The sequence below is a fragment of the Zea mays genome, chromosome 5 (genome assembly GCF_902167145.1).
Source record: "Zea mays cultivar B73 chromosome 5, Zm-B73-REFERENCE-NAM-5.0, whole genome shotgun sequence".
NCBI lineage: Eukaryota > Viridiplantae > Streptophyta > Magnoliopsida > Poales > Poaceae > Zea > Zea mays.
Genome location: NC_050100.1, coordinates 8093188 through 8119840, shown reverse-complemented (window position 1 = coordinate 8119840; position 26653 = coordinate 8093188). Strand labels below are relative to the sequence as shown.

The window sequence follows — 26653 nt, the reverse complement described above, 5'->3', positions numbered from 1 at the left end:
CCTGGTGCCACGTCCCAAGCAAAACGTTGTGGGAACCAAGTGGGTGTTTCGCAACAAGCAAGACGAGCACAGAGCCTATATTAACACCAAAGAACAACTAGCCGATATCTTTACCAAACCACTAGATGAGAAAACCTTTACCAAACTTAGGAATGAGCTAAACATTCTTGATTCTTGGAACTTTGATTGATACTTTGCACACATAGCTCATTTATATACCTATTCACGCCACAACATGGAAGTAGGCAAGTGTTACTTGGCCGAACCACGGGATAAAAATCGCGTGTCTCGTGTATTGCTTCTTGTGATTGTTTTGTTCACACGAGCGTGTTCCATAGCCACTCGATTTCACTAACACCATAACAATCAAGTTTGTGGTTATTTAGTGTGTGATTTTATAGGATCACCTATTCACCCCTCCCTCTAGGTGCTCTCAAAGAGGAATAGGAAATAGATGAATTACGACTTGATTCCATTACTTGCGTCGTGCGACTTATATAGTCCTTGATCTAACAAACTTTTCTAAAATCTCTCCTAAAACTCTCCTTGATCTACAAACTTTCCTAAAACCTCTCCTTATTTTATTTGCGAACTATTCTATCCTTATCTATTTGCTAAAAAACTCTCAACAAACTCTACTTGGCCGATAACATCTTGATCTGTCCAATTACATCTCGACTCCACCCCCTATTTTGGCGCTGCTCTGGCTGGCATCGTGCAAACGTCCGGCCCCACATGGCATCTCTACTCCCTTCGACGAGCAGCTCGTCCTCGAGCTAGAACCTGGGGTGGCGCTCGATGACGATGTCTTCCCAAGTAGCAGATGATAGTGGTTGGTCTTGCCAATGAATGAGGACCTTGACTCTACCGCTGCTAGAATTGGAATAGTCGCGTTGCGATGCATAGCAGCAAGGGTGGTGTAGACAACGATGGCTAGCCTCGAAAAAGCTTGAGGAGGCCAACATGGGAGACGTCATGTATGTGGGATCCTGGTGGAAGACGAAGGTGGACATCTATTCGTTGATGACTTCCATCACCTGATACGATTTGTAGAAGCGCGGACTCAACTTGTCGATGGTCGTCTATGACAGGGATAGGGGGGTACGATGTCGAACCCGCAACCAGACCCAATCACCTATCTTGTAGGACAATTGCCGATGACGGCGATCGTAGTGTGCCTTGTAGGATGCCTAGGCCTGCTCTAGTCTATAGCATGCGTCCTCTTGTCGCGTTCAGTCATTGTCTTGGCCACCGCTTCACACGCGTTTCTCCCTGCTCGTATGACCTGATCGTTGGCGGATCACGACCATAGACCAGTTTGAATGGCATGTCTTTTAGCGATGTGTGGAAGGCGATGTTGTAGGTGTACTCTGCCAAGGGAAGGCAACACAACCATTGGCACGACCGATCCCCTGTGAAACAACGTAGGTACATGGAGATCATCTTATTGGTGGCCTCGTCTTGCCCGTATGCTTGGGATGAAAGGCAGTGGGCATGTGGAGCTTGGCGCCAGAGAGGGTCAGGAGCTCCTTCTAGAATGCGGATGTGAACACCGTGTCACGATCAGAGACCAGCGACTGCGGAATTCCGTGTAGGCGAACTACCTCCCCGAAGAAGACCTTGGCGACTCCTTTCGTCGAGTAGGCGTGGCTGAGGGGGATGAAGTAGTTGTACTTGGAGAAACGGTCCACCACCGTGAGGATGACAGACTTGCCACCCACCTATGGCAGTCCCTCGATGAAGTCCAGCGCGATGTTGACCCAAACTAGTTTTGGAACTGGAAGGGGAAGCAGGAGGCCGTCGGACAGCATGTGCGCGCTGGTATGTGAGGCATCCCTTTACGATTTACTCAAGGGCTCGGGGGCTACATCATACTGATGCGCTTGCTCGCACTTGGGGCTTCTGATCCTAACAAGAAAGCCTCTGATCGACTCCAAGGAGTTGCACGAAGGCTCAAGGCTACTGTCGGATACCCTGGAATGGGATACCCGAAGCGAGACCTATAAATGTACCCATGGCGAGGTCCATAAACCTATCTCTGGTCCATTTACCAACCAAGTCCCCGCTGAGCAAGTCTGTGAGGTGGGGCAAACCGTCCCCGCTGAGCAACTCTACGAGGCGGTACGAATGACCAAATCCCCATCGAGCAAAGTCCTTGAGGCGGGGCGAACGACCAAGTCCCTGCCGAGCAAGCCTGCGTGGCGGGGCGAACGATCAAATCCCCACTGAATAGATCCACAAGGACGAAACCTAGGGCGACGCTGCCACGACGACTGCGACAAGACACAACATCGCCAATTCACGTCTGAATCATACATACAATACCAAAAGGTGTCTGACAGACATGATGAAACACCCCCTCATGCGCCCATGGATATACCATCACTGACTTGTGGGGCCAGTCAACCTCGGTCGTAGGGGCCTCGGCGTCGGAGTCTCTACAGTGGCCCATACACTAATACACCGGAAGGATGAGATGATACCCCATACCAGGTGTATACCTACACGTACTGGATAGTGACACAAGGAGTATGACACAAGGAGTATGATAGAAGATATAAAGTTGTACTAGACGCAACCCTGGACCTCACCGTAAGTCCACTTTACGGGACCTTGCCAGGTACCGCGACCTTGACACCGAGCAAGCTATAGTGACCTATATGGAGAACGGATGGGACAGAACGTTGTATTGGGAGTAAGGCGGTGCACTCCTCCATAGACGACTCGAGGAGGACTAGAGCGGCCTAGGGGCAACAAGCCAAGGGCCCCCGAGTAGAATACAAGTCCCAACTATATGGTCCTACCCTTGAGATATAAAAGAGGAAGGCCCCTCCTTCTTCCCACACAAGAACACCTATTGTAACACACCTCAAAGCAATACTACGACCAGCACTACATTGGGCTAGGACGAAAGCCTGAACCAGTATAACCCATCAGAGTTGTTAGAAGACGACCCGTTTTGCTACGCTCTCTAGGCTTCACAGGTGTCACCGCACATCACATCATGACACGCATCCATGTCTAGCGTCCGGACCCGAAATTCTTATGCAGCTGAGCTCTAAAGTCCTAACCTCCTCCACTCTCTCTCTCTCTCCTGAAGCCAGTGAGCCAGTGCCTCCCACACTCCACCCGGGTCTTCACTCTGTCGCTACAGGACACCGTGTGCCCGCTTGTCTCCCTCCCGGCCTCCCCTCGCTCTCGGCGTCGGTGAGCGAGATCTCTCGCCTTCAGGGAAGCTCCCCACAACGTCTATTCGTGACATGTGGAGCCTTCGCGTCTCGCTCCTCTACAAGGCATCAACGCCCCTCCACCTCATGCCCTCTGAGGCGACCATGCTCGGCCACTCCGTGCTCCGTATCTCCACCGTCGACTCGAAGGTATGCAACACATCCGACGAGCTGTTGCACTAGGTGGTTCCTCAAGGGTAGGTCGCGTGTCGCGGAGGTCACCGAGCTGGTGCGGCTGCAATAGGGCAGCGCGGAAGTGGCTCCTCGAGGGCGTGGCGATGAAGGTGGCAGAGATGGTCAAGAAGGGGAAGAAGTCCAGGAAGGGGAGGAGCAATATAGGAGGTTGCTAAGGACAGGAGTCTTGGCAAGTGACACGAGGACGTAATGTAGTTAATGTTGGAGCACACAAGGATGGAGGAGATCCTCATCTTCCTTGATATACAGAGGGCATGTCTTCCAGGTTGATTCGGGCTTGATCTATTTTATTTTGTGCCACATTGCATTATCTTTTCTATTAAAACCTGAAGTGAATTCAGACGCTGTCCACGATTTGGGGCTCTCCAGCCACCACTGCGTCGACGCATGGCCGTGTGCTCACGGACCCGAAAATTTGCTTCAATTCAGCAGAGTCGCGAGCGTAGCGTCCCGTATTCCTCTCTCAACTGCCTCCGCCTTCACCTCCGTATGCCTCCTCCTCCTCCACAACCGAGCCAGGCCGGGCCCGCCTCACCCTTCCCCTTCCCCTCAGGATTCTTCGATGGTCTGCTGCTTCTGCTCGCACCAGCCAGTTTCGGCCGACGTGGAGCCACATTGCTTGGAGCAACTGAGCCTCTAGCAAGGGCGGCATCGGAAAGACCACCACAACCGGCAGTCTAGCCATCTCCCTCGTATGCCTCGGCCTCTCAGCTGTCGACGCCGATGACGGCCTCCACAACCTCGACCTTCTGCTCGACTTCAAGAACCGTGTCCACCTCGCTGCCGCCAACGTCCTCGTGGGGGACTATCCACTAAACCAACCATTCGTCTAGCACCGCGTGCTCCACCCACGACCTCCATTTTCTTTGCACGAGACTCTGCACGAGCTGCAACCACGACGGCAGGTGGAGCAGCAACAGGTTGCCTTTGTAGAACATCTCTTCCGTAGGGGACGTGAAGGATGCCTCCCTATGCCTGTTGCCGGCGCCGGTTCTCTAGAACTCAAAACGGGACGATGATGGCGACGACACTGGCGTTGTGGTCGAGCCACCGGAGAGTGGAGAGGGTGCCTCTGCCGCATCATACAATGCAACATGTTGCTGCTATGCACCGCTGCAAGCTGTTGCAGTGGGGTAATGTGGACTTAACATCATACAATGCAGTTTATAGGGACTGCTTGTCTGCATGATCGATTGTAATTTGACCACAACACTGATAATCTCATATTCGTTGGATAGCGATCCTAACTGTGTTGATGTTTTCGAGAGCGCATAATTAAAATGGAAGTTTTTCACGGTTGCACAATGATAGACTGACCATATTGGAGGCCTGAGATGGTTGAGAAGGCAAAGACACACTTCACGCTGGCTGGAAGTGTAAACCAGTCTGATCCGGCTGAGTAGCGAAAGCTACATGAGGTGGAAATCCATCAACGCAGATGCATGGATGTAAGGAAAAATAGAGATTGGAAGAGTTCACTCGGGATGCCGATGCGGCCATCGCCACTGGAGTCGGCTCTCTCGATTGGCAACCCTACGTTACAAATTTTTTTGTTTGAAAAGATGTGGCCTTTTCCTGGTGATCGAGTCATTCACAATGGAAGCAGACTTTGCACTGCAGCTTCTTGCCTTGGGGTCGCACATATTAGAGGAAGCTGATTCGACTATTACAAGCGTATTGAAATTGGATGATGTGTCATTGCCTTCAACGCTGACCAAAGTCATGTCAGTTCATTCTTATGTCCATATTGTCCAAGCTCACCTCAGAATCAGATTATGACTTTCTAAAGCTGAAACTATGATATAGAGCTTATTAGACATGTTTATTCTGTAACAAAACCAGGGAGATGCACAAGAAAATAATACAAAAAGGATTTGATGTCGCAGCAGTGATATCATGTATGTAGTCTAATTACTATGTTTGATGCCCTTGAACAAAGAAGTAATGCGTAGTTTATCTTAAGCAAGCTTGTAAGTGCAGCCGCTAGCTTATGTTGCTCCTAATTCCTCATCTTCATCTAACAACTCTGAAGGGTTCACCACAAAATGACCTGCACTCCATCTAAGTTCCCCTCATTTGAGCAGGCTTGTTCCTGCATGCATCAATGTTAGTGGTTTCTGACCATTCAACTAATAATCTCTCAACTTCATTATAATATATCCTTCGTTCCATCTACATCGTAGTACAGACGTGAAAAAAATGAAACTAAGTGTTTCTTATGCACGATTTGGCAAAAATAATACCACAAGCTTGGGCAGTGGGCAAATTGACTGACATGAATCTGGGACCAAGCCTGAGAACTCTACCATCGAATGCCACAGTAGTTGCCTTCTCTGGATCGGCTGAGCGCCCGATAGGGCGCTTTCCTATTCTAGTGCTCTTAATTCCCCTTGATGTGCATGGAGGTTTAGGGCAGTTGTCTGTACTGTTTGTTTTCATTTTGATGCAGATGCAGCTCACTGCGATAGTCCAAAATCTATTCATTATGGAGTACAAAGATTCCTACGAGGAAAAGATAGGCAAAGGACCAAAATAAAATGTATTAAATGGTACTGCTTTAAATAATTAGGTGAAAGCCCTTCCTTGTTATGCACCTCATGCGCTTACAAAATTTCAGGGTTGCTACATTTGCATTGTTATTGGAAATTGTGAGGGAGGAGACATGTATGTATCTGTTGGACAGTGTTTTTCATATCTATAAACTTTGCAATCGGCTTGTGTAAGTGTGCGACTTCTCGTGGCACTTGATTATCTGCATGCAAATCACATTCTTCATCGAGACATGAAGGTCAGTAGCAGTGCTTGATTGATTTGCGATACATGGTATTTCCCCTCCGTCCTAAGGCATGTAATTAGCCCCAATTGAAACTTCTTGGTCAGTGCTCCAATATATTTATTGGCAGAGATAAAAGCATATACCTTCGTCAGTGACTTAAGCTTAGGAAAAGTACAGTACTTTATGTATGAATTCATAAATCCCAATGATATTCATTTTGAATATGTGCAAATGCAGATGACTTTGGTCTTGCAAAAATATTGACATCAGATGATCTTGCGTCTTCTGTAAGTATACTTGAATTTTTTTGAGTCTTCTTGCATTTATTTGCTGGTGTTTCTTGTTACCGTATTTTCTCCAACAAAGGTGGTAGTAACACCAAGTTATATGTGCCTAGAACTTCTTACTGATATACCATATGGTACTAAATCTGATATTTGGTCTCTAGGTGAATTTGGAGTTTATGGTGAATAATATGTCATCGCCATCAGTCCTACAATCAATCGAGCTAGATATAATTGTGTGTTGATCTATCCATATTCTTCAGCTCCCTTAGTTTGAGCAACCAAAGCAGCTCTGCTCACCTGTTCTTTGTGATGCTGTGCACCGTCCTAATTTTTTGGACCGTAAGCTCCACGGTAGGAGGTTTCGCTTGAGGCGTTTGTCTAATTTGTGCCATTAGCCGCCTCCTCAGCCGATTCAAGCAGACTATTGATTGAATTGTGAAAAGAATCACATCTTCTCATCATAGTTGTTGTACTCAAATGCCTTCGAGCTTTTTGTGTCGCCAACAGAATATGCGCTCACATCTACCTCGCCAACAAATTATAGGAAAAGAGCATTTTTTGTTCCTGAAGAACTTTCTTTCTTGATAGGTACAATGAAGGTAAACATTTAATAAGAAATGAGGAGACATGTCGCTTAACGCCACTAATATTGCCGCCGGACAAAGAAATTTTGTACTTTTGTGGGCAAGCAATACTTGCTAATATGTTGCTTGAATTTACAATGAACGATGGGTCTGCTGCTTCTGGACCAGTTGTAACGTGGGGCTAAATAATAACCTTGGAGGCTGTCGTGTAATCCAGCGATGCTACTCTATTGTACATGTATATATCTTTGCTATGTATATATCTTTGCTATGCCATATTATGTCTGTGGTTACATTAGAAATACTTATGTCAGCTTACATTCTTTTGATAGGGCGCCTCATGTTCTAGTGTGTTTCGGTTCTTTGCTCGGATCCACGTGATCCACCATTTGGAGTTAGTCCGCACTTGCATCTCCCACTGAACACAAATCTATTGTCGCCTCGGTTTTCGAAACCATGACACCTGCCTTAACAGTTGTGGAGGCATGGAATAGATCTTTGTCTACTTTATCGCAAGGGATCTCCATATTTGTCCAAGGCCTATCACTGCTCTTCCATTTAAACCAACATCATTTTAGCCTCAGTACCCTAGCAAAACGCTCGAGGTCCAGGACACCTAGTCCCCCCAAGACTTTTGGTGTGCACACCGTTGCCCAATTTACCAAGCAGTAACCTCCATTTACCTTTTCTGGTTCATCGCCTTTTCATAGGAAACTCCACCTACATCGGTCAAGTTTCTTGATTGGCCATTTCTGAGCTGGGAATACAATGAGACGATATATTGGTTGTGACCAAAGAACTGATTTCACCAAAGTCTCATGACCTGCTGAGGACAGGAACTTTCCTTTCCAACTTTGCAGTCGGCCTCCAATTTTGTCGATTAGAGGCTGGACATCAACCATTCTAAGCTTGCGGATGTGCGAAGGTAGACCCAGATCTAACGAATCAAGAGACTTGCTTGCCTATAGTTAGAGCTTAATAATCCTGCATGTCTAAAAAAGCATGTCCAAACAGACAGTTGTGGTGTTTTTCTTTCAATTTAGATTCTAATTAATCTATTGGCGCCTCTGCTTGTATCAGGTCCGGGCCTAGGCATGTACGAGCCATGCGCTTGCACAGGGCCTCAAAAAATTGAGACCCAAAACTTGGCAGATGTATTCTAGTTTTATGATCTTCTACATATAGCACATATTTTTCTCTCTACCATACAGCTGCGCTGAAGCGAAACTATGAAGCGCTACATCAAAGAATGAATCTTTATAGAATCTTAATATATCTGTCTACGTAAACGTCTGCGTAAACGAAGTTCTCTAAATTAAAGCTACTAAATTCATATTTGTGTTCTATTATGACAAAAGACGTATTATTTAGCCACAATAACACTCGAGAGTGAAACTTTGAAGTAGATCAAATATAAGCATATAAGTTTTTCTTTAAACCCCACCAAAAGAACGATGTTATTTAAATAAAGTAGATATGTTTTTTTAATATTCTATTGCAATATATGTTATTGTAACTTATAGGTTATTATTACTTATTTTTAATAAAAATATATATTATACACGGCTTTAAATTTCTCTGGCCCGGCGGTGGCTTGTATCATATCAATCTCTGCAGATGCGGTAATGGGATGGAATGGTACAGTACACGTAGTCCACTCCTACTCGATCCGATCACATCATCTGATTCTGATCCAGTTCTAGTAGATCGCTGAGACGACACGTGGAATGCTGGCTGCCTCTCTAGCTCCTTCAATCGAGGAGCTTGCGTTGGTTTGTAGGAGTGCTGTTGGAAATGGGGATTTTGGTCTGGGTGGGTGCATGAATCTATCATCTCTACTACGGCCTATGATGGTCTATGGGAGTATGTAGGCACACGTGGCACGTGGAGGCAGCTCGCTAGGCGCTAGCTAGCTAGGTGATGGATACGGCAGCGAGTTCGGCCTCGGCGTCCTTGATGAGCGCGTCCAGCTGGTCCACGTCGTCGTCGTATTCTAGCACTAGCATGGCCAAGAAGTCGTCTTCCACCTTGGTGTCGTCATCGTCGTCCAAGGACCAGCAGCAGGTGGGCGTTGTCGTGGTTGGGGGCAGCCCGGCCGCTTGCTGTTCATGTCCATCTCGTTCGTCGTCGTCGGTGGTGAGCAGGTAGTCGGACGGCGGGCGCCGTCTGGAGATGGTGCCTTTCTCGATAGTGATGAAGCCAGAGGACGACGATGAGCAGTCGGCGTCCGCAGTGTCTGGGCGGCGGCCATGCTGACGCTGACGTCTCTGCCGCGTCGTCGTCCGCAGCCCTGGTACTGGTACTGGTAGGCAGCAGCCGGCGGCGGCGAGGGGCACCCACAGGCTGCAGCCTGTGCCTGTGATGGTGGTGACCATCAGCCTGTGGTGCAGAGTGAGAGAGAGCATGGCACCGACGGCGCCTCCGCCGACTCTGAGGACGACGGGGGAGGGACGACGCAGCTGCCCTGCCAGGTCGAGGTTGACAGTGGCAATAATACGAGCTGCTGCGGCGGGGTCGGTGAAGGTGTCGTCCATGGTGACCGTGACCGCGACAGCGTCGATGCTGTTGACGGTTGCGCAGTGCAGGAGGAGCACCTGACCGTGGAAGTCTGCCACGCCCGCCCTGCACACTGCCGCAGCAAGAGTACAAGTGGTACTCAGCTGGATGCGGCGGCCCTCCGCGGCGTCGGGCAAGCCGGCCACCTGCTGCGCCTGCAGGCACAGCATGGCCAACGCCTTTGCTGGCTGCTGCATCGTATCGGATCGCCCGGTTGAGTGAGACCGAGAGAGGTGGGGGTGGTCATCGGTTTGTGATGTATGTATAGCATGGCATGTGGTAACGGGTCAACGGAAATGGTGCGATTGGATTTGGGCGGCGCAATAGCAATATCGAGGAGAGGAATTGAAGCACCGACTGCGGACCGACCCTCCTCTTGGCTTGGGCTCAATTGAAGGAGCGTGTCATGGTCCTACTGTCAGATGTAACACTCATCCGGTCCTTACATTGGCAGAGGCATAGAGCCCGTTAAGACATCACAAGATTAGACATGATCGAAATCGGTAGCAGAACAATACTAACTTTCATAACAATCCTCTGAAGATCAGTTATGGAACAATGTTCAGCACCAAATGCACTTAACATACCACAAGTGTTGCTAAAAGTACATGATGATAAATTAAAGTGTTTCTTATAAACTAACAAAAAAAAAGAGGGTGCAGAACTACAATTTGTCAAACTGGCAGAGAATGTTTCCCGTTCCGACCATATAAGGTGCTTCCACCGTCGCCTTTGAAGTAGATTTCTATCCTACACTCTGTTGTATCCCACATTTTTACTGAACAAGCGGCGGATGTAGAGGACCTGCAACGCGCTAGCAGCCATGAAAGCCAGGTACTCCGCCATCGTATAGAACATGACACGCTTTCTGGTGCTCTCATTGGCTGGATTGAATCAAAGCATGAAATTAACTCCGCATCGTCATAAAATGGAAGCAATAAGTACATGAAAAGACCAACAGAAGAAAATGTGTCCGTAATGTCCTGTCCCCTGCTAGTGATTACACATTTGTTACCTAGATTATCTAGAGATCCCAGTACAAGGCATTTTTATTTACTACTTGAATAGTGAGGAAAACTGAAAGAGGCAGGCAGAATAGAACAGGCTGAACAATTTAACTAAACAAAACCATCTGTTTGTCCCCTCTACATTGAAGAACACGTTTGATTCGATAAGTATGCTGTGATAAAACTAGATACAAACTTAGACCAGTGGAGAATAGGCAGATGCTACTCTCTACATAAGTCACAACATTAGTTGCACTCTGACTCTAATGCATTCAGAAATGTTGACACGGATGGGTTCTAACTTCTAATTGCTAGAGCCCCTCTTTCTGTTAGCATTGCTGTTATTTTTCAAAAGAAAAAAAACTAGCATAAACGTCATAATGTGCTAAACATTCCAGAGATGTAATAAGAGCGCATGCAAGTCCCAAGTCCATTGAGCTTACTGTGTCGGTGACGAGCTTCGCGTGCTTTTAGGTACTTCTGCTCGGCGGTAACGGATTCTAATGCTTCCTTCAGCTCCGCGATTTTAACGTTGATAGGGTCCAAGTGCTCTGCAACAGAAATGAGACATTGCTTACGCATGGCAGTGCTAAGATGTTAACACTAGACAAATGACACATAACTCTCAAACTCTGCACAATAATGAAGTTAAAAAAATCAATCGAATTTATGGTTGTTTAGTATTTGCAAAACGGTTAAGAATGACAGAGTAGGCAGGGGCTGAGAAGCTTAAGATACAAAGGCAGTAAACTAACCATCTTTCGCCAGATTGTGCTCATTGGGTATGTGCCCAACATGGATGTAGAAAGAAACAGTTTCAGGTGCTCCATATGGGTTATGGAAGCAGAACTTATACATGCCACCTCTTGGAGCTTTAAACTCAAATTTCTCACCAGATTTTCCCTTCAATGTGTACACAGTGTTGCCACCTGGTGACGTTACCTGTATTTACAAAAACTAAAGGTTAATATCGAGCATCATATCAAGTGTTCTAGGTGTGTGGTGTTTATGGTTGCAACGAAACCGGGTAGTCTTTGATGGTGATTATCCTTCCATCGGCAAGATGCAGTTCGATGAGTTGGCATGCTAGGTGCTAGCTGGACCCAAACATCTTCTAAGTTTAGGCTTAGCTGAAGCCCTTATTGTGATTGGGTCAAATTATGTAACTAGTATGTAATAGCTCTAAGTGTGTGTAATCTCGGGGTTTCTGCGTAGCAGGTTTTCCCTTCTTTTCTCTCTAATATATAAAGATTCATTTGTGTATTTTTGTCTTTGGCCTCCGTAAGGGCCTTTTGATTTGCTGTTTGGGTCTATTCTGGACCTCTTTTTTCTCCTTAATAATATAATGATGTATAGTTCTCTTGCACGTTCAAGAAAAAATAATATATAAAGATTTGTAGCTCTCGCGCGTCTTCGAGAAAAAAAACTGTATAACATACTTTACCACCCCGCACATTAAACAAAGCATGCTGAAAAAACTATATGCAGGTACATCCACATTAATTTTTGAAGCACTAATAAAACTAATAACAATTGTAATTGCAGTAGGACCAATTCAGACATTTCCAAATGTAACAAACATCATTGGTTTGTTGCCTGGTTGGGAGTAAGAGGTGACCAGTAGTTGACTATGGGCCTGTTTGGTTTGGTACATCTTTTTTCTAAAGAGCTATTCTAAGAATATGGATTCGTGGATAATCTATCTGTCACGAGAATCTAGATATCGCGGGGCTTGCGTGCGGAAGAAGATGAAAGGGTCCGTAAGATTTAGGATTAAGGAAGCGACGAATTCCTCCTGTTGTGACGACTCAGTGGATTTTGTATTCATGTTGATTTGGACGATTTTCACAGAAGCGATTCTCACAAAAGCAGACTGAAAAACGAAGTATTTGGCGGCCAAAAGCCGACCCAAACATGTCCTATAGATGACATAGTGCCAAGGCCCTCAACCTCGATGTTGGTGACATATTGGATATAGGAGCACTCCAAGACAAAAATCAGGGCAACAAATGAAAACATCAGTAATGCAATAAGTGAAAAGGAAAATTAGTTCTCAAGCACGGAAAGTTGCCAAAAATCGTAAAATGCCACCAAAATGTCACGCCAAGGTAAAATACCATTGAGACATCCAATAACCCGATCTAGCACTCCATTAGCTCTTGGTGCCTGATCCAACTAAAACCGAAGGACAGAGTCCAGAAGATTCATCTACAGAGCAGCTGTTTATGTTAGTATCTCTGGCTGCTTGGGGAGGTACAAATGTTTCTCAAACTTTGAAATTTCAAGGCCAACTTCAGAATCATTCAGTTCTGATATTGATCGATAGTGGTAGTCCACATACCTTCTTGCATGAGAAGTTTCGTGCATGGTTCCAGCATGTGGATCTGGTGGTTGCTCCATTGCAGGTTCGCGTGGCTAATGGAGAATTGTTACATTGCCAGCACAAGATACTGCAGATACCGTGGCAAATTCAGACTTTCAGTCACATACAGGACACGACGATCCCTTCAAATTTGGACTGTTTTTGGTGGTGCACATGGGATGCATTTTACAAAGCTGTTGAACCATGTGGGATTGAGGAGGACCTTCAAAGTCGGCGTGAAGGTGGTGTGCCACCAAGGTTTCTGATTATAGATGATGGTTGGCAAGAGACAGTTGACTATTATCCAAAGACGTTGCATCAGATGTTTGTTGCGAATGCTGGTGCCAGTTTCAAGCTACCAGGGAATTCTGTGAAAGACTTTCTTGACTCTAAAACTGCTTGAAGATACATATTTTGGGAACAAAGTTTCAGAACAAGCTTCTTGAAAAAAGCTTGGGCGTTTGGCTGTGCAACTAGTGCCGGTGGTACAGTTCAAGACCTTGGAACACATGTTGCTTCACTCCGGGCATCAGGATCCTGGATGTGCTCAGATTCTGCATCGACTTGAGGGCATGTCGAATTTTGAGGAGGGAATGTTACACCGCCATTGGTTATGGAAGCAGCGCAATGGCTGTGTTTTTGACAATAAGAGCCCCAGTATTGCTGATGCTATTAGAAGAGTTGGGTTGGAGGTTCACCTGTGGGAGATGGCTGGTGCAAAGAAGTTGTCTTTGCTCACCGCCCCCATTCCGGGCCTCCCTGCTAGTTAGCTAGCATTGTGGTAGTTCTTGTTAGTTTTCTTTAGTCATGGATGGGTTTCTGTATGCCTGTTACTGGCCGCCGTAGGGGCTCCAGTTGTTTTTCTTGTATCTGTCCCTCTTCTTTAATATAATATCGCACAGTTCTCCTGCGCTTTCAAGAAAAAAAATGTTACACCGCCATTGTCAGATACTCCATAGAAGGAACTCCATCCCGGTGAGCGTGGAAGACGCGTGCGTCACACTAATGTTCGAGTCGCAGGTCCTGAGTGGGTGTAACTAACTGCAGCCTTGTTGTTGCGGTCCTGTCTGGGGGTAAGTCTCTGGCGCGTGGGGCTGTGTCCCTCGGTCACCGGTTGGTGAGGCATGTTCCTAAGTAGTCGCATATATGCTGTTGGCTTGGGGAGTAGGAACAACCATGTATGAACTTTACTCTGAAACAATACAGTCTGTCTCTAGTTCCTCCCCCATTCTCGGCTCCTACCTCTGCTCCCTCTCTGCTATCCTCTGGATTCCCTTCCCATTGCTAACATCGTGTCCTACTTCCGTTCACAAGGCCTTGGCGCTTGAAGGCGCTGAGCAGGTAGTAGCCTCTGGACATGCCTTCCCTCATCAGCTGAAGCTGCCTGAGGCCGGAGCATCGCATGGTTGGTGAACAGCAGTGTGAGCTAGTCTTGCATACTTGCTTGCCGTCAGGAGAGTGCCTCAGGACCTTCTCCACTCTGTGCCTACCTAGGACCTTCTCCACTCTGTGCCTACCTAGGCTTCGATTCAGGGCTGGCTCTCGCAAGGCACCCGCAGCAGATCGTATACCAAAGCAGTGGCTATTCTCTGAAATTCCGCAAAAAGGGTCCGAACATTGCACCAAACCCATTACTGAATCAACTCCTATGCAGCGAACACTCTAATTCATCAAGCTAAACTATATAAATCCTTACGCCAGCCATAAAAATATTTGTTTTAGATCCCCAACCTTGCGGTACATAAACAAGAGACCGCGTCAGGGGATCACGAGTCATGAAAGCACCCGATCCCCAATCCAATTCCACCCCATGGCCAGATCCCCATCAAAACAAACCATAAACCCAATCGAAACACGATCCTCCGATCGAGTTTAGCCGCGCAGAATTGGACTACGGCTGTGGAAAGGGGGATCGGTTGTGTACCGTGAGGTCGATTCCTGGGTGGTCGGAGCTCCAGAAGATGTCGTGGTCGACGACGACGAAGTTCCCGGACACGGTGTCGCCCTCATAGGGCACGAACTCGTGGATGCACTCGGTGTCGGTCACCGTAACCGATAGCGCATCCGCCCGCCACGCCGCCGATAGAACCGCCGCCAGAGCCACTACCAGCAGCGCCGCCGGCCGCCACCTCGCCATCGCTAATCTCCTAATACCACCGCCCTCAGCGTGGTATCAGGGATCGGGATGGCGACGGAGGTGATGCGTGTTTTTGCAATAAAGGACTCGGCTAATCGCGTAATCGCGTGGGTACGGAACGGGGGCGGGGGGTCGTACTCCTTGCGTGGTCATGTGGATGTGATTGGCTCCCATGTGTTGACGTGGCGGTGCGATTTGGTTTAGCCGGGATCGATTTCAGATCCGATATTGCAAATATCTGTTTATAACTATATCTGCGGTTGTAACCAATATCCATCCGCTATCGTATCCGCGGGTAGAAATTTATATCTATGCCCGTGTCCATCGGATTTCGGACGGGTTTCGGATATCCGTCGGATATGACAGACATAATTATTTATTCAACAATACAATAACATAATTAGTCAAATTTCTTCACAGTTCACCGCCATACACAATTAAAACTTAATAAAAGAATTATTATGAGTCTGCGGGCCTCGGTTAGGAGCACTAGAGCTTGGAAGGGACAGCCGTCAGTGGTGTTACAGTCTATGAGACTTGGAAGGGGCCACGCGGCACAGCGCAGAGCAAGGCTATAAGTGGTAGCCAAGAGTGGGAAATTGGGAGCGTTAGGCGTGGGGGTTTATGGTGTTAGGATTTGTTGTTTGCTATGTAATATGGACTAGGCCAAAAAAATACACTATGGGTCGATTTTCATATATCCCAAGGATAACCCGCGGGTAGTAGTTAATATTCTAATCCGTACTCGCCCGACTTCGGCTCAGATTCGGGTCTGACTCACGGGTTAAAATATCTATCCATAACCGGCTTCGTCGGATCAGATATCTAAATACACAAGTTAAATTGACATGTCATCCCTAGGTTTAGGCGCGGCAACTCCAATAGAAAGCTAAAAAAGCCTCCAAAACGTTTTTTAAGGGAAAAAGGCTGATATCTCCTCTCCAATAGACTGCCAATAGTTCACCAGTTTTTTCGCCTCCCCTTATCGGTAGCTTCACTCCCTCATATTTACGTGAACAAAAAAAAAATCCCCCAATCACCTTAGAGCATTTCCAAAAGAAAATGCAAATTTTTTCCCCAAAAATGATTATGGGGAGCGAACAAAAATCTTTTTTCATGGTGTAAAAAGTATAACTCCAACAGTTTCCGCAAAAAAAAATGCTCAAACAAAACTGGGCTACTATTTAAAAATTCCAGGTGTTGTTGCTGGCCCAGTTGGCCTCTACCATTGGCCCAATTATGCGTGTGGATGGACATATTTATTTTTGCTGCATATCAGATTTTGCTCGCTCTCCAGGTTTCGAGGATCCAACGATGCAATCTTGGCGGGAACTCACCAGGTTTCGCGCGCTTAGGTGATTGGGAAAGTTTTCATCCTCGCGCATATATGCGGGACGCGGTCGTGTTTTTCCGGGTTGCGCATAAATACGGTTCATGAACGGGCCTCTGTTGGAGCATGAACAAATAGGATTTACCCCTAAGTCCTTGTTCGTTTGTGTCGGATTGCACTCGGAATAGTTCTAGCTAATCAAAGTTTATATAAATTAGAGAATCAATCCGGTTTGAAATCGTTCGGACCCACCAATTCGACACAAACGAACAAGCCCTAAAACTGGTTTTGAGGAGTTTTAACGTGGTCTCTTGGAGATGCTATTATAGAGGGTCACGTTCGTACGAATCTGGGGCGTGCAGGCACATGTGTCCTGGAGTTTCTTGCATGGGAACATGGCATTTATCAAAATCAAAAAACTGTGAACATGAAAAAAGTCCAATTACCAAAATTCATAGGCTGACAAAAAGAGGGATAGATGGAGGTGCTTTCTTTTTAATCTGGCTCAGTTTTCATTTTTAGCATTTGTTTGAAGTAACTATTGGAATAGACACTATAATTTACTCTTAAATATTTTAATTTTTTTAGCAGTGTTGCTCATGCTTTGCTTCGTCCAGAAAAGATGCCAGAAAATTAGGCATGACCATACGAAAAAGCGCAGGCAATGATGCAATGCAAACCCGGGAAGAAAATGCATTGCGGCGATACCCCCGCCGCTACGCAAAAGCAACGCATCTCGGCATCTGCCATTTCTCCCGTTCTCTCCTCCCTCCGGACTCCGGAGTCCAGACGCTACCAGACAGACAGAGACATCACTAGAACGCGGCTCGCGTATGTCGGCCCCACGCGTCAGCCTCCGGCCCCGCCACGTCGGACCATCCGCACCGCCACAGGACGGACTCCTCGCGAACCTTCACACCTCCTCTCGCGTCATCCTCCGCAGTCCACCGTTGGGTTTGGGCCCCATTTCGCGCCTCCTTAGGCTATCCGCAACCGTTACCTCTAAATTTTTCCCCCTATATCACTTTTCCCCCTATTTTCCCCCCTATTTTTTCATCTCCCGCAGCGGTTTCCCCTAAATACTCCCCCTATACCCGACTACCACTATAAAATATCATTTTCTATATCAACTATCAATTTTTTATCTACTAACAATTACTCGTGGACCCACAGCACAATGTTTAGGGTGATGAACAGTGACACGCTAGATCTGGGGGGAGAGAGAAGGGGACCGACACGTAGGGGGCGCTGTAGGGGGCACCGCTGCGGCCATAGGGTGCCCCCTACAGCCGACATGCAAGGGGAGGGGGAGGGGTAGGGTCGACCGCTGCGGTCAGTCTTAAACACCTCCCCGTCCGGCCGACGAGAGAGCCATTCACCGCAACAACACACAACGGCAGAGACCAAGAAGCCGTGACCGTGGGAGAGCTCCGAGCGCCAGCCGCGTGCGGCGTGTCCATACTCCATACACGAAGAGGAACAGTCGAACAGAGGAAGAGCAGGAGGAGATGTACTTCCGTCCGCCGCCCAAGGGCCCAGAGTGGTACGCCAGCGATGCGGAGACGGGGCAGGCGGCGCGGCCGCTGTACCCAATGATGCTGGAGGACCCGCGTCTGCGGTGGGCCTTCATCCGGAAGGTCTACAGCATCCTCTCCATCCAGATGCTGCTCACCGTCGCCGTCGCTGCCGTCGTCGTGTACGTTCGCCCCGTCGCGCTCTTCTTCGTCTCCACGCCCGGCGGGTTCGGGCTCTACATCTTCCTCCTCATCCTCCCGTTCATAGGTACGCGACGCGACGCCAGCAAAGCTCTGGCTCGATCGATCCGCTTCGGTTTCTTGATCGATGCAGATGTTCGGCACAAACGAACGGAATGGAACTGACTGACTCATTGTTGCGTGCGTGCGTCGTGCAGTGCTTTGCCCTCTGTACTACTACTACCAGCACCACCCGGTGAACCTGCTGCTGCTCGGCCTCTTCACCGTGGCCATCAGCTTCGCCGTCGGCCTCACCTGCGCCTTCACCAAAGGGGAGGTGATCCTCGAGTCGGCGGTCCTCACGGCGGCGGTGGTGCTGAGCCTCACGGCGTACACGTTCTGGGCGGCGAAGCGCGGCCACGACTTCAGCTTCCTGGGCCCGTTCCTGTTCGCCGCCGTCATGATCCTCATGCTGTTCGCGCTCATCCAGCTCTTCTTCCCGCTCGGCCGCATCTCGCTCATGATATACGGGGGACTGGCGGCGCTCGTCTTCTGCGGCTACATCATCTACGACACCGACAACCTCATCAAGCGCTACTCCTACGACGAGTACGTCTGGGCCGCCGTCGCGCTCTACCTCGACGTCATCAACCTCTTCCTCTCCCTCCTCACGCTCTTCCGGGCGGCGGATTCGTGAGCACGGCTACCTGCCAGCTCGCGTAGGCGCGGCGACAGGATCTTGGAATGTGCCTTGCCTTGCCCCGCCTCCGGTGCTGTCTGCCGAAATTCCTCTGTAAAAAGACTAAAGAGAAATAATTGTTTTGGTTTTGTGCTTTGCTTCGCTTGCGAAGATTGTTCAACGAAACAATTTTTTTTCTGTGAAACTAACTGTCGTTTTTGGGACCTATGTATGTTTTCTGTGATATTTTTTTCTTCTTTTGTTATTTTTCCTGGAAAATTTGATTAATATATGTCCAACAGATCGGTGCAAAATGTCTGTTTATATAATTTCGAAATTAGAGCTATGGAATAGAGTTCGAAAATGAAGAAGATGGGAATAAATATTCTACTAGAGATTAGCCTCGGTTCACTATTTGAAAACTCTTTATTTTCTATTCTCAATTATTTGAAAACTCAATTACAGAAATTAAATCATTTCCTCAAAATCTAAATTTTTAAAAATATTATCCAATATTACTACTAGTTCTTCAGATTTCTATAATCTAAATTTTTAAAGAATATTACCCAATTATCTTCATTATAACCCTCGTCCACCTCACACCGATTTAGTCATTCATAAATCATTATAGTCATGTTTGGTTCGCTACCTAAGTTGCCACAGTTTGCCTAACTTTTTTGTCTAAGGTTAGTTATTCAATTCGAACGACTAACCTTAGGCAAAGTGTGGCGCAGTTAGCCACGAACCAAACAGGCCTCTTCTCCATCGATCCTTCAACGTAACTCATCGTCTAATATCCACTAGTCTGTATCCACTAGTTTGTTACACTGATGTTTACTCCATACAATATGTCTTGGTACAGCATGACCGATAAAGTGAACGATTATAAGAGATTTCACAACGACTGACTGAACGAATAGAGATTATAAAATGACATAATTTCACCATACAGAGACTAAATAAGAGAGAGTTTGTGAGCTCAAGTTTCTAAAATAAATCACATTAACTCAAACTTATAAAAAAAACTTATAAAAAAGATAGATCAAAATATGGAGTGATTGCTAAAGTCAGACATCAATAAAAACTGGATGCACTTCATATAAATTATGCTACTTCGTAGCAATTACTAACGTTTAAAACCAACAAATAACCTTTCATTTTACTGTTAGTGTGATAAATCATTATTGCTCCATCCAATTCAGCAACCTCAAACACCATGGAGTCCATTGCGCCAATGTGGTCTCATAAACGATCTAATGCTTGCAAGAACCAAGAACGTTATGTCGTGTTTGGGTTGTAGCCTCCGGCCGTAGTGCTGACCCGACACGATTATATTTTTTACTTTACAAAAAACGTATATGCATATATATACAATTTATATTCAATATAAAAAACATCTAAGCATGATGTTCTAGTGGTTAGATAGCTTTACCTATTATCTCTCGCCCTTCTTCCATCAGAGCATAGGTTCAAACTCTACCTTCTACATTGTTTTTAACATTTTACGCTGAATTCATTAAATGGACCGACGGGCTAGCGGGTCAACCCGGCACAGTCAGCAGGCCGACATGACGTGCCTGAGTCAGAGCTGTGGCCCGCGGGCGTCTGGCCCGTGCCGGGACCCGTTTGACCATCCATAGGCGTGCAACGGGGTTAATTTGATATAGTTGTGAGGGGTTATTTGTAAAAAAATGACGTGAGACGACCGTTGAAACTGATGCTTTAAGTATAATAGAGATATATCCATATTAACATATACTAGAAAGGTGCATAAGGACGTGTTTGCTTTCCAATTAATAAATTTTAGTAACTAAAGTTTAGTTACTTTCTAAAATAATAAACAAAGTGACTAAATGACCAATGAGGTGCTTGATTTATATATTGACTAATTTTTAGTTTCTCTATTTTTATATTATTTTAGTTCCTAGATACAAACTAAAACTTTATTTTAAACTAAAATTCTATTTTAATTCCTAATTTAGAAATTAAAATGAAATAAAATAAAGAAATTAAAATTAGTCCACATAAACCAAACACTCTATAAAATAGGTCTTTCAAATACAATTTTATTTAGTCCATAGATGTAATAAACGGGACTAAATGAATCAAATAACCCTTAATAATACAATAAATCTAAACAATAAATCTATATAGTGGTATTTGTCTTCTAACCACAACAAGACATCATAACATCTAAAGAGCTATGTTGAAATATCTCTGGATCTCAATATCAAAAACCGATGTCGGAACGTGGAATTCAGCATGTGATAGGAACGTGGAATTCAGCATGGGGATACCTGATTTGGATCCACAGGTAAAGCTAATAGTTAGTTAGCTAACTAACTATTAACTAATTTACTAAAAATAACTAATTAGAGTAACTTAAAGAGACTAGCTATATGGTTTTGTAAAGATAAATTTAGCTATATGGTTTTGTAAAGGTAAATATATTTAGCTAATATTAGAAGAAAATCGTATCTAATAGACTCTGTAAATAACTCTTCAAATTTAGTGGTTCTCTATTCTTTCATCTTCGCTCTCTATTTTTCGATAAGCTATTTCACTCTCTATTCAATTTGTAGGTTTACCGAGACTCTTGGATTAACCTACATTTTTTCTATAAAATCGATTTTAGAAAGTAACTAAATCAGTAAATTTGACTACTATTTTTAGCTAATCTCTTGGATTTGCTCTTATTAGCTAGTGTATTTGATGTCTCTAGCTAATCTTAATCACTAACTATTAGCTCTTGTACATTTAAACAATTCTCTTATTCTATCTTGAGCGAGTCTATACCTGGTATCCAGGCCCGGGCGGGGGGCATGTGCCACCTGTGCACAAGAATAGGGCCCCTCCCTCTAAGGGCCCCTAAAATAATAGTTAGCGATAGTTTAATCAATACAAATTTTAGTAATAATTAAAAGGTCTAGCTAAGTCAGCTCAATAAGAATGAAATATAGTGTTTGTCGTAACAACCGAGTACCAATCTGTTATGCAACTCATTTTAGCTATATGGCGAAGTACAGCTAGCACATGCTGGCATAACATCCAAACGTTAAGATCATTCGTTACCGTTATTAAGTCATTTCCCACATTAATAATTCAATCACGGTTAATAATTGAGATTAATCTATACCCTCTATTCTTAACAAAGAAAAAAAAAGAAAAAATCGGTACAGGGTCTTGAATTATGCTGGCCCGGCCCTGCTGGTATCTCTCCGGTCTTCATTTCCATGTTTAGGGCTTGTTTGGGATCAAGAGTAATGGAGTGGATTGAGGGGGCTAGAATCCCCTACTACTTAATTTTGAATAGTGAGAGATTATAGCCCCCTCAATCCCCTCTATTACCCTTTGTTCCAAACAAGCCCTTAGCGATTATGAGTTCCCATTCTCGTAGAGACGATGACACAACATCTAGGAGTGTCAGTATACTTCCATCAACATATACACCTTATATCTTGCTTGTGTAAGAGACGTTATACATGTGATGGATTGAGTGTGACATGTTGTCAAACTATATTACATAATTCAGTTGACAATCGTTTCAGTTAAATATTTTTTAGCTTTTCGGCAACCAACGGTTTTGTATCAGCTTCCTCATATCTCACAACTGAAATTAGATTCGTAAAAATATATATATAGTTGAACCAAATAGACTCGTATCCCACATCACAACAAGCACATCCCATTTGGATCGTATAAGATATGATATGGTGTGCCATCGAACTATGGATTCAAGAAGACATAATATGTCGTGCCATTGAATGGTGTCTAATTTATCGACCGTTGTCAGTATTTATCTATCACAATATTTTAGAGCACAACCTTTAATATTAGCCTACAATCACCTCACCATTACATCAATTTTTCTTTTATAGATCCTCATTTAAAACAAAACATGATGTTTTACTATCATAGAGCACATAATTAAGGAAAAATCATAATTCAAATAAAGTACATAAATTTCAAAAAGCTTAAAGAATATATAGCCCGTAAATTAATCAAAGTAAATAAAATGTGAAAAACTTTAAAACAACTATGTTCATAAAAAAACTACTTGTCATCACCATCTTAATTTCTTCTCGGCAACTTCTTCCTCATTTTCTTTGTTCTTTTTTAATTGTTTGGTAGTTTTTAGCAAGCCAACATGCATGTGGATTGTTTCCATGCATTTATTCATGTGATCATACACCTTTGTATGTTTTATCCTCTCCCTAGACTTATAGAACTGCTTCATTATGGTCAGCCCATTCATTTCCATCAACATATTTAGGGTAGTATGTACTGTTGAATTGTAGATTATTGCGGTGAGAAAATTGTTGTGAGCTGATAATTATAGAAAAACAGAAAATTACTTGATTAAAACAATTATCAACTATAGACTTTTATAAAGGAATTACAACTTGTAACATGAATGACAGGAATCTCGAAAATTTAGGGTAGAAGGTGATTCTAAATTGAACTAGAGAAATAATATGAAGATTTTTAGAAATCTATTTTGCTATTGTATTCGTTTGGTTGGTATTCTGAATTTTTTAGAAACAATCTAGTTTAGAAAGCTGAACCAAACACACTCTTTAGTATATTAGTGACCCTAATTTTCGTCCGCTATCATCAACCCTAGCTAATTTCCATCAGCCGTTCGATACGGATAGAAATTAGTTAGGCTAATTTCATGGGTTTTTTGGCCGACAAAAATTGATCAGATTATTATTATGGAGGCCTCTACATTGCTGCTGAAGAGCGGAATGGGCTAGCGATCGTGGAGACCGATTTCAGACTGCAGTGTGGTAGGTGCGATGCTGCAGCGTCCAATGCAAGATCGGTTTCGTCTTCGGTTCATTATAGAGGAGGCGATTCAGGCTAGGAGAGTACGCTACTGAGTGGATAATTATTTCACGCGAGAAAAGAGGGCCGAATATTAGTATTGCTCGGGATTATGATCACTTTCGTGCCATTTTGTGGATGAAGGAAAAAAAAGAAAAGATCATCCATCCGGAGTTTCCGGAGCGCGCGCATCGCTCGGCGACTCGGCGTACCGCTCCACGCCTTCACCCTCGTGGCTTCCCTTCTCCCTCGTGGCCTCCCTTCTCTCTCTCCCTCGGACTCTCTTTTCTGGCGGCCACACGTCAGGGCGAGCGGCGCCGCCCGTGGCCAGCTAGGCCTTCGTCGGAGCGCCTCGTCGGCGACGAGCATCCACCCCAGGTACATATATGCCCGCACATTCCCTTCCCCCGCTTCCTGCCGCGCGAATCCAAACCCTAATGCATGCATTGCATTCTTCTATTCGGATCGATCTGACCATGCATGCATTTCACTTCACCTAGCCGTTTCGATCTATTAGGACCGATCTGATCATGTATTTCATTCTCACCTAGCTAGCTTTGTTTACACAGCCATGTCCCACGCCGGGGCCTCCATCGGCGGCGGCGGCGGCGCTGCTCGCGGCCGCAGCCGCAGCCTCGGGAGCAGCAGCAGAGCCGGCAATGGCAACGGCGCCGGGGCGTTCGTGAGGGCGGGGGCCGACGGCAACGAGATGTACGTGCGGGCGGACAAGATCGACCTCAAGACCCTGGACGTGCAGCTGGAGAAGACGCGGTCGCAGGTGTGGCTGGACCACCAGCGGTCGGCGGCGTCGCCGCGGCCGGAGACGCCGCTGCTCGGGTGGGAGATCGACCTCCTCGGCAAGCTCGACATCCAGAACCAGATCGCGCATGGCACCTTCGGCGTCGTGTACCGCGGCACCTACGACGGCCACGACGTCGCAGGTACGTCCGCGTTCACACATGTGCGGGCGTAAAATGCGCTCCTTTTTAATTTCGCCGCTCCTGCTTATATGTGGAAACAAATTAAGCGACGCCGCTGAACATGCTTGCTCTATCAGCCATATATATATACAACACCGCTCGCCCGGACGATGTGCTGCCGCTGCCACGGTTTAAATTTTCACCGGTTAAAAAAAATCCAAAACACGTACGGTTTAATTTTTCACCGATAGAAAATCCGAAATATATTATCGGCGTGGAGGCTGATGGAAACTGGAAAGCCTTATTTCGGCTAAAAATTTCGAACACATTGTATTTGGATGCAGTGAAGGTTCTGGACTGGGGGCATGATGGGCAGGACACGGCGGCGAAGCACCGCGAGGCCTTCGAGAAGGAGGTCGCCGTCTGGCAGAAGCTTGACCACCCCAACGTCACTAAGGTTACGTAAGCAAAATTCATTCACGGCCATCGTCGAGTTCACTCACGTCTGACGAATCCCAGAAACTTGACGGCATATGTTCGCGCAGTTCGTGGGCGCGTCGATGGGGACGTCCCAGCTGAAGATCCCCAGGAAGCAGGGGTCGACGTCGACCTCCTCCTCCTCCTCCTCTTGCGGCGGTCGCACTGCGCCGAACGAGTGCTGCGTCGTCGTGGTAGAGTTCCAGCACGGCGGCACGCTGAAGACGCTGCTGTACAACCACCGGGACAAGAAGCTTTCCTACAGGAAGGTCGTCCGGCTCGCGCTAGATCTCGCCAGAGGGTGAGTGAGTACGTCATGAATGAGTTGATGTATCATGTATGTAGTAGCGCTTCACGCACCAGTATATATATGGTCGCTGATGGCGGCATGGCGCGCGCGGGTCGCGACGGGATCATGCATGCATGCAATTGCAGGCTGAACTACCTGCACTCGAAGAAGATCATGCACCGCGACGTGAAGGCGGAGAACATGCTGCTGGACCGTAAGCGGACGCTGAAGATCGCCGACTTCGGCGTGGCGCGCGTGGAGGCGCAGAGCTGCGAGGTGACGGGGCAGACGGGCACGCTGGGCTACATGGCGCCGGAGGTGCTGCAGGGGAAGCCGTACGACCACAAGTGCGACGTGTACAGCTTCGGCATCCTGCTGTGGGAGACCTACTGCTGCGCCATGGCCTACCCCAACTACAGCCTCGCCGACATCTCCTACCACGTCGTCAAGCTGGTGCGCTAGTTTGCTCTATCGGTCCGCATGCATCGTCATCTCCACTGAGCTATGAGCTCTGATCGTCCATACGTTGCCTGCTGCAGGGCATCCGGCCGGACATTCCGAGGTGCTGCCCTCGGCCGATGGCGGACATCATGACGCGGTGCTGGGACGGGAACCCAGACAATCGGCCGGAGATGTCGGAGGTGGTGGCGCTGCTGGAGAAGATCGACACCGGCAGCGGCAAGGGCGGCATGACGCCCGTCGACGACGTCTCGCAGGGGTGCACCTGCTTCGGCTTCAACCGCAGCGTCGCCTAGCGGCCTAGCCTAGCTCTCTAGCTCGTCAGCTCAGACATCAGTTAAGTTAATAATAAGCTACACCTAAGTATGCATGGCCGGCCATGCATGCCTCAACTCGTTTGGCCGGCGGGCATCGATCGATCGTCTTATCTGCATTACAATGTCATCCCCGTCATTGTGCGGATGTGCTTGGGGACTTGCGTAACCTGTAATTTGTCATGTGTTTTGTGTGGTCTGACATGGAATCTGTGTTGGCATCACAATGATGATCTTCAAGGCTGCCTCTGCAATTTTAATCGGTTTGGACATTTCTCGATTAGACGCTAAAATGTTAGAAAACGTCGATCTACCACAGAACATAAAATGTTGAGGATAGACATATTTATTACTGCCTAGATAGAAGTAAGACTTTCTATAACAGATCGTGTATATAGTTGCGTAAAATATAATTTAGTAGAGTGTGTATATAGTCGTGTAAAACATTATTTTGAACAGTATATTGTATTATTTATAGAACAAAGTTTAAAACAAGATATAAAATAGAAAATAAGATAGAAGATATGATAAGT

At 46.2% G+C, this 26653-nt stretch overlaps 3 protein-coding genes across 3 annotated transcripts; 2 read left to right on the top strand and 1 right to left on the bottom strand.

Annotated features, from left to right (window-relative positions):
• Positions 1 to 10130: 10130 nt before the first annotated feature.
• On the bottom strand, positions 10131 to 15239 carry LOC100273391 (Suppressor/enhancer of lin-12 protein 9). The gene is made up of 4 exons (NM_001147828.1): positions 14919 to 15239; positions 11388 to 11574; positions 11076 to 11183; positions 10131 to 10509 (listed from the first exon to the last, which is right to left on the bottom strand). The coding sequence occupies exons 1-4, from the start codon at positions 15129 to 15131 to the stop codon at positions 10376 to 10378; spliced, it is 642 nt and encodes a 213-aa protein (NP_001141300.1). The 5' UTR covers positions 15132 to 15239; the 3' UTR covers positions 10131 to 10375.
• Positions 15240 to 17833: 2594 nt separating this feature from the next.
• Positions 17834 to 19016, top strand: LOC100284985 (transmembrane BAX inhibitor motif-containing protein 4). The gene is given in 2 exon segments (NM_001157880.1): positions 17834 to 18243; positions 18374 to 19016. Coding segments are annotated over 2 exon segments (753 nt in total). The 5' UTR covers positions 17834 to 17969; the 3' UTR covers positions 18853 to 19016.
• Positions 19017 to 24144: 5128 nt separating this feature from the next.
• Positions 24145 to 26380, top strand: LOC103627983 (serine/threonine-protein kinase STY13). The gene is made up of 5 exons (XM_008648278.4): positions 24145 to 24602; positions 24926 to 25038; positions 25127 to 25359; positions 25494 to 25800; positions 25887 to 26380. Exons 1-5 carry the CDS (start codon positions 24233 to 24235, stop codon positions 26100 to 26102), a joined length of 1239 nt encoding a protein of 412 aa, XP_008646500.3. The 5' UTR covers positions 24145 to 24232; the 3' UTR covers positions 26103 to 26380.
• The last annotated feature ends 273 nt before the right edge of the window (positions 26381 to 26653 follow it).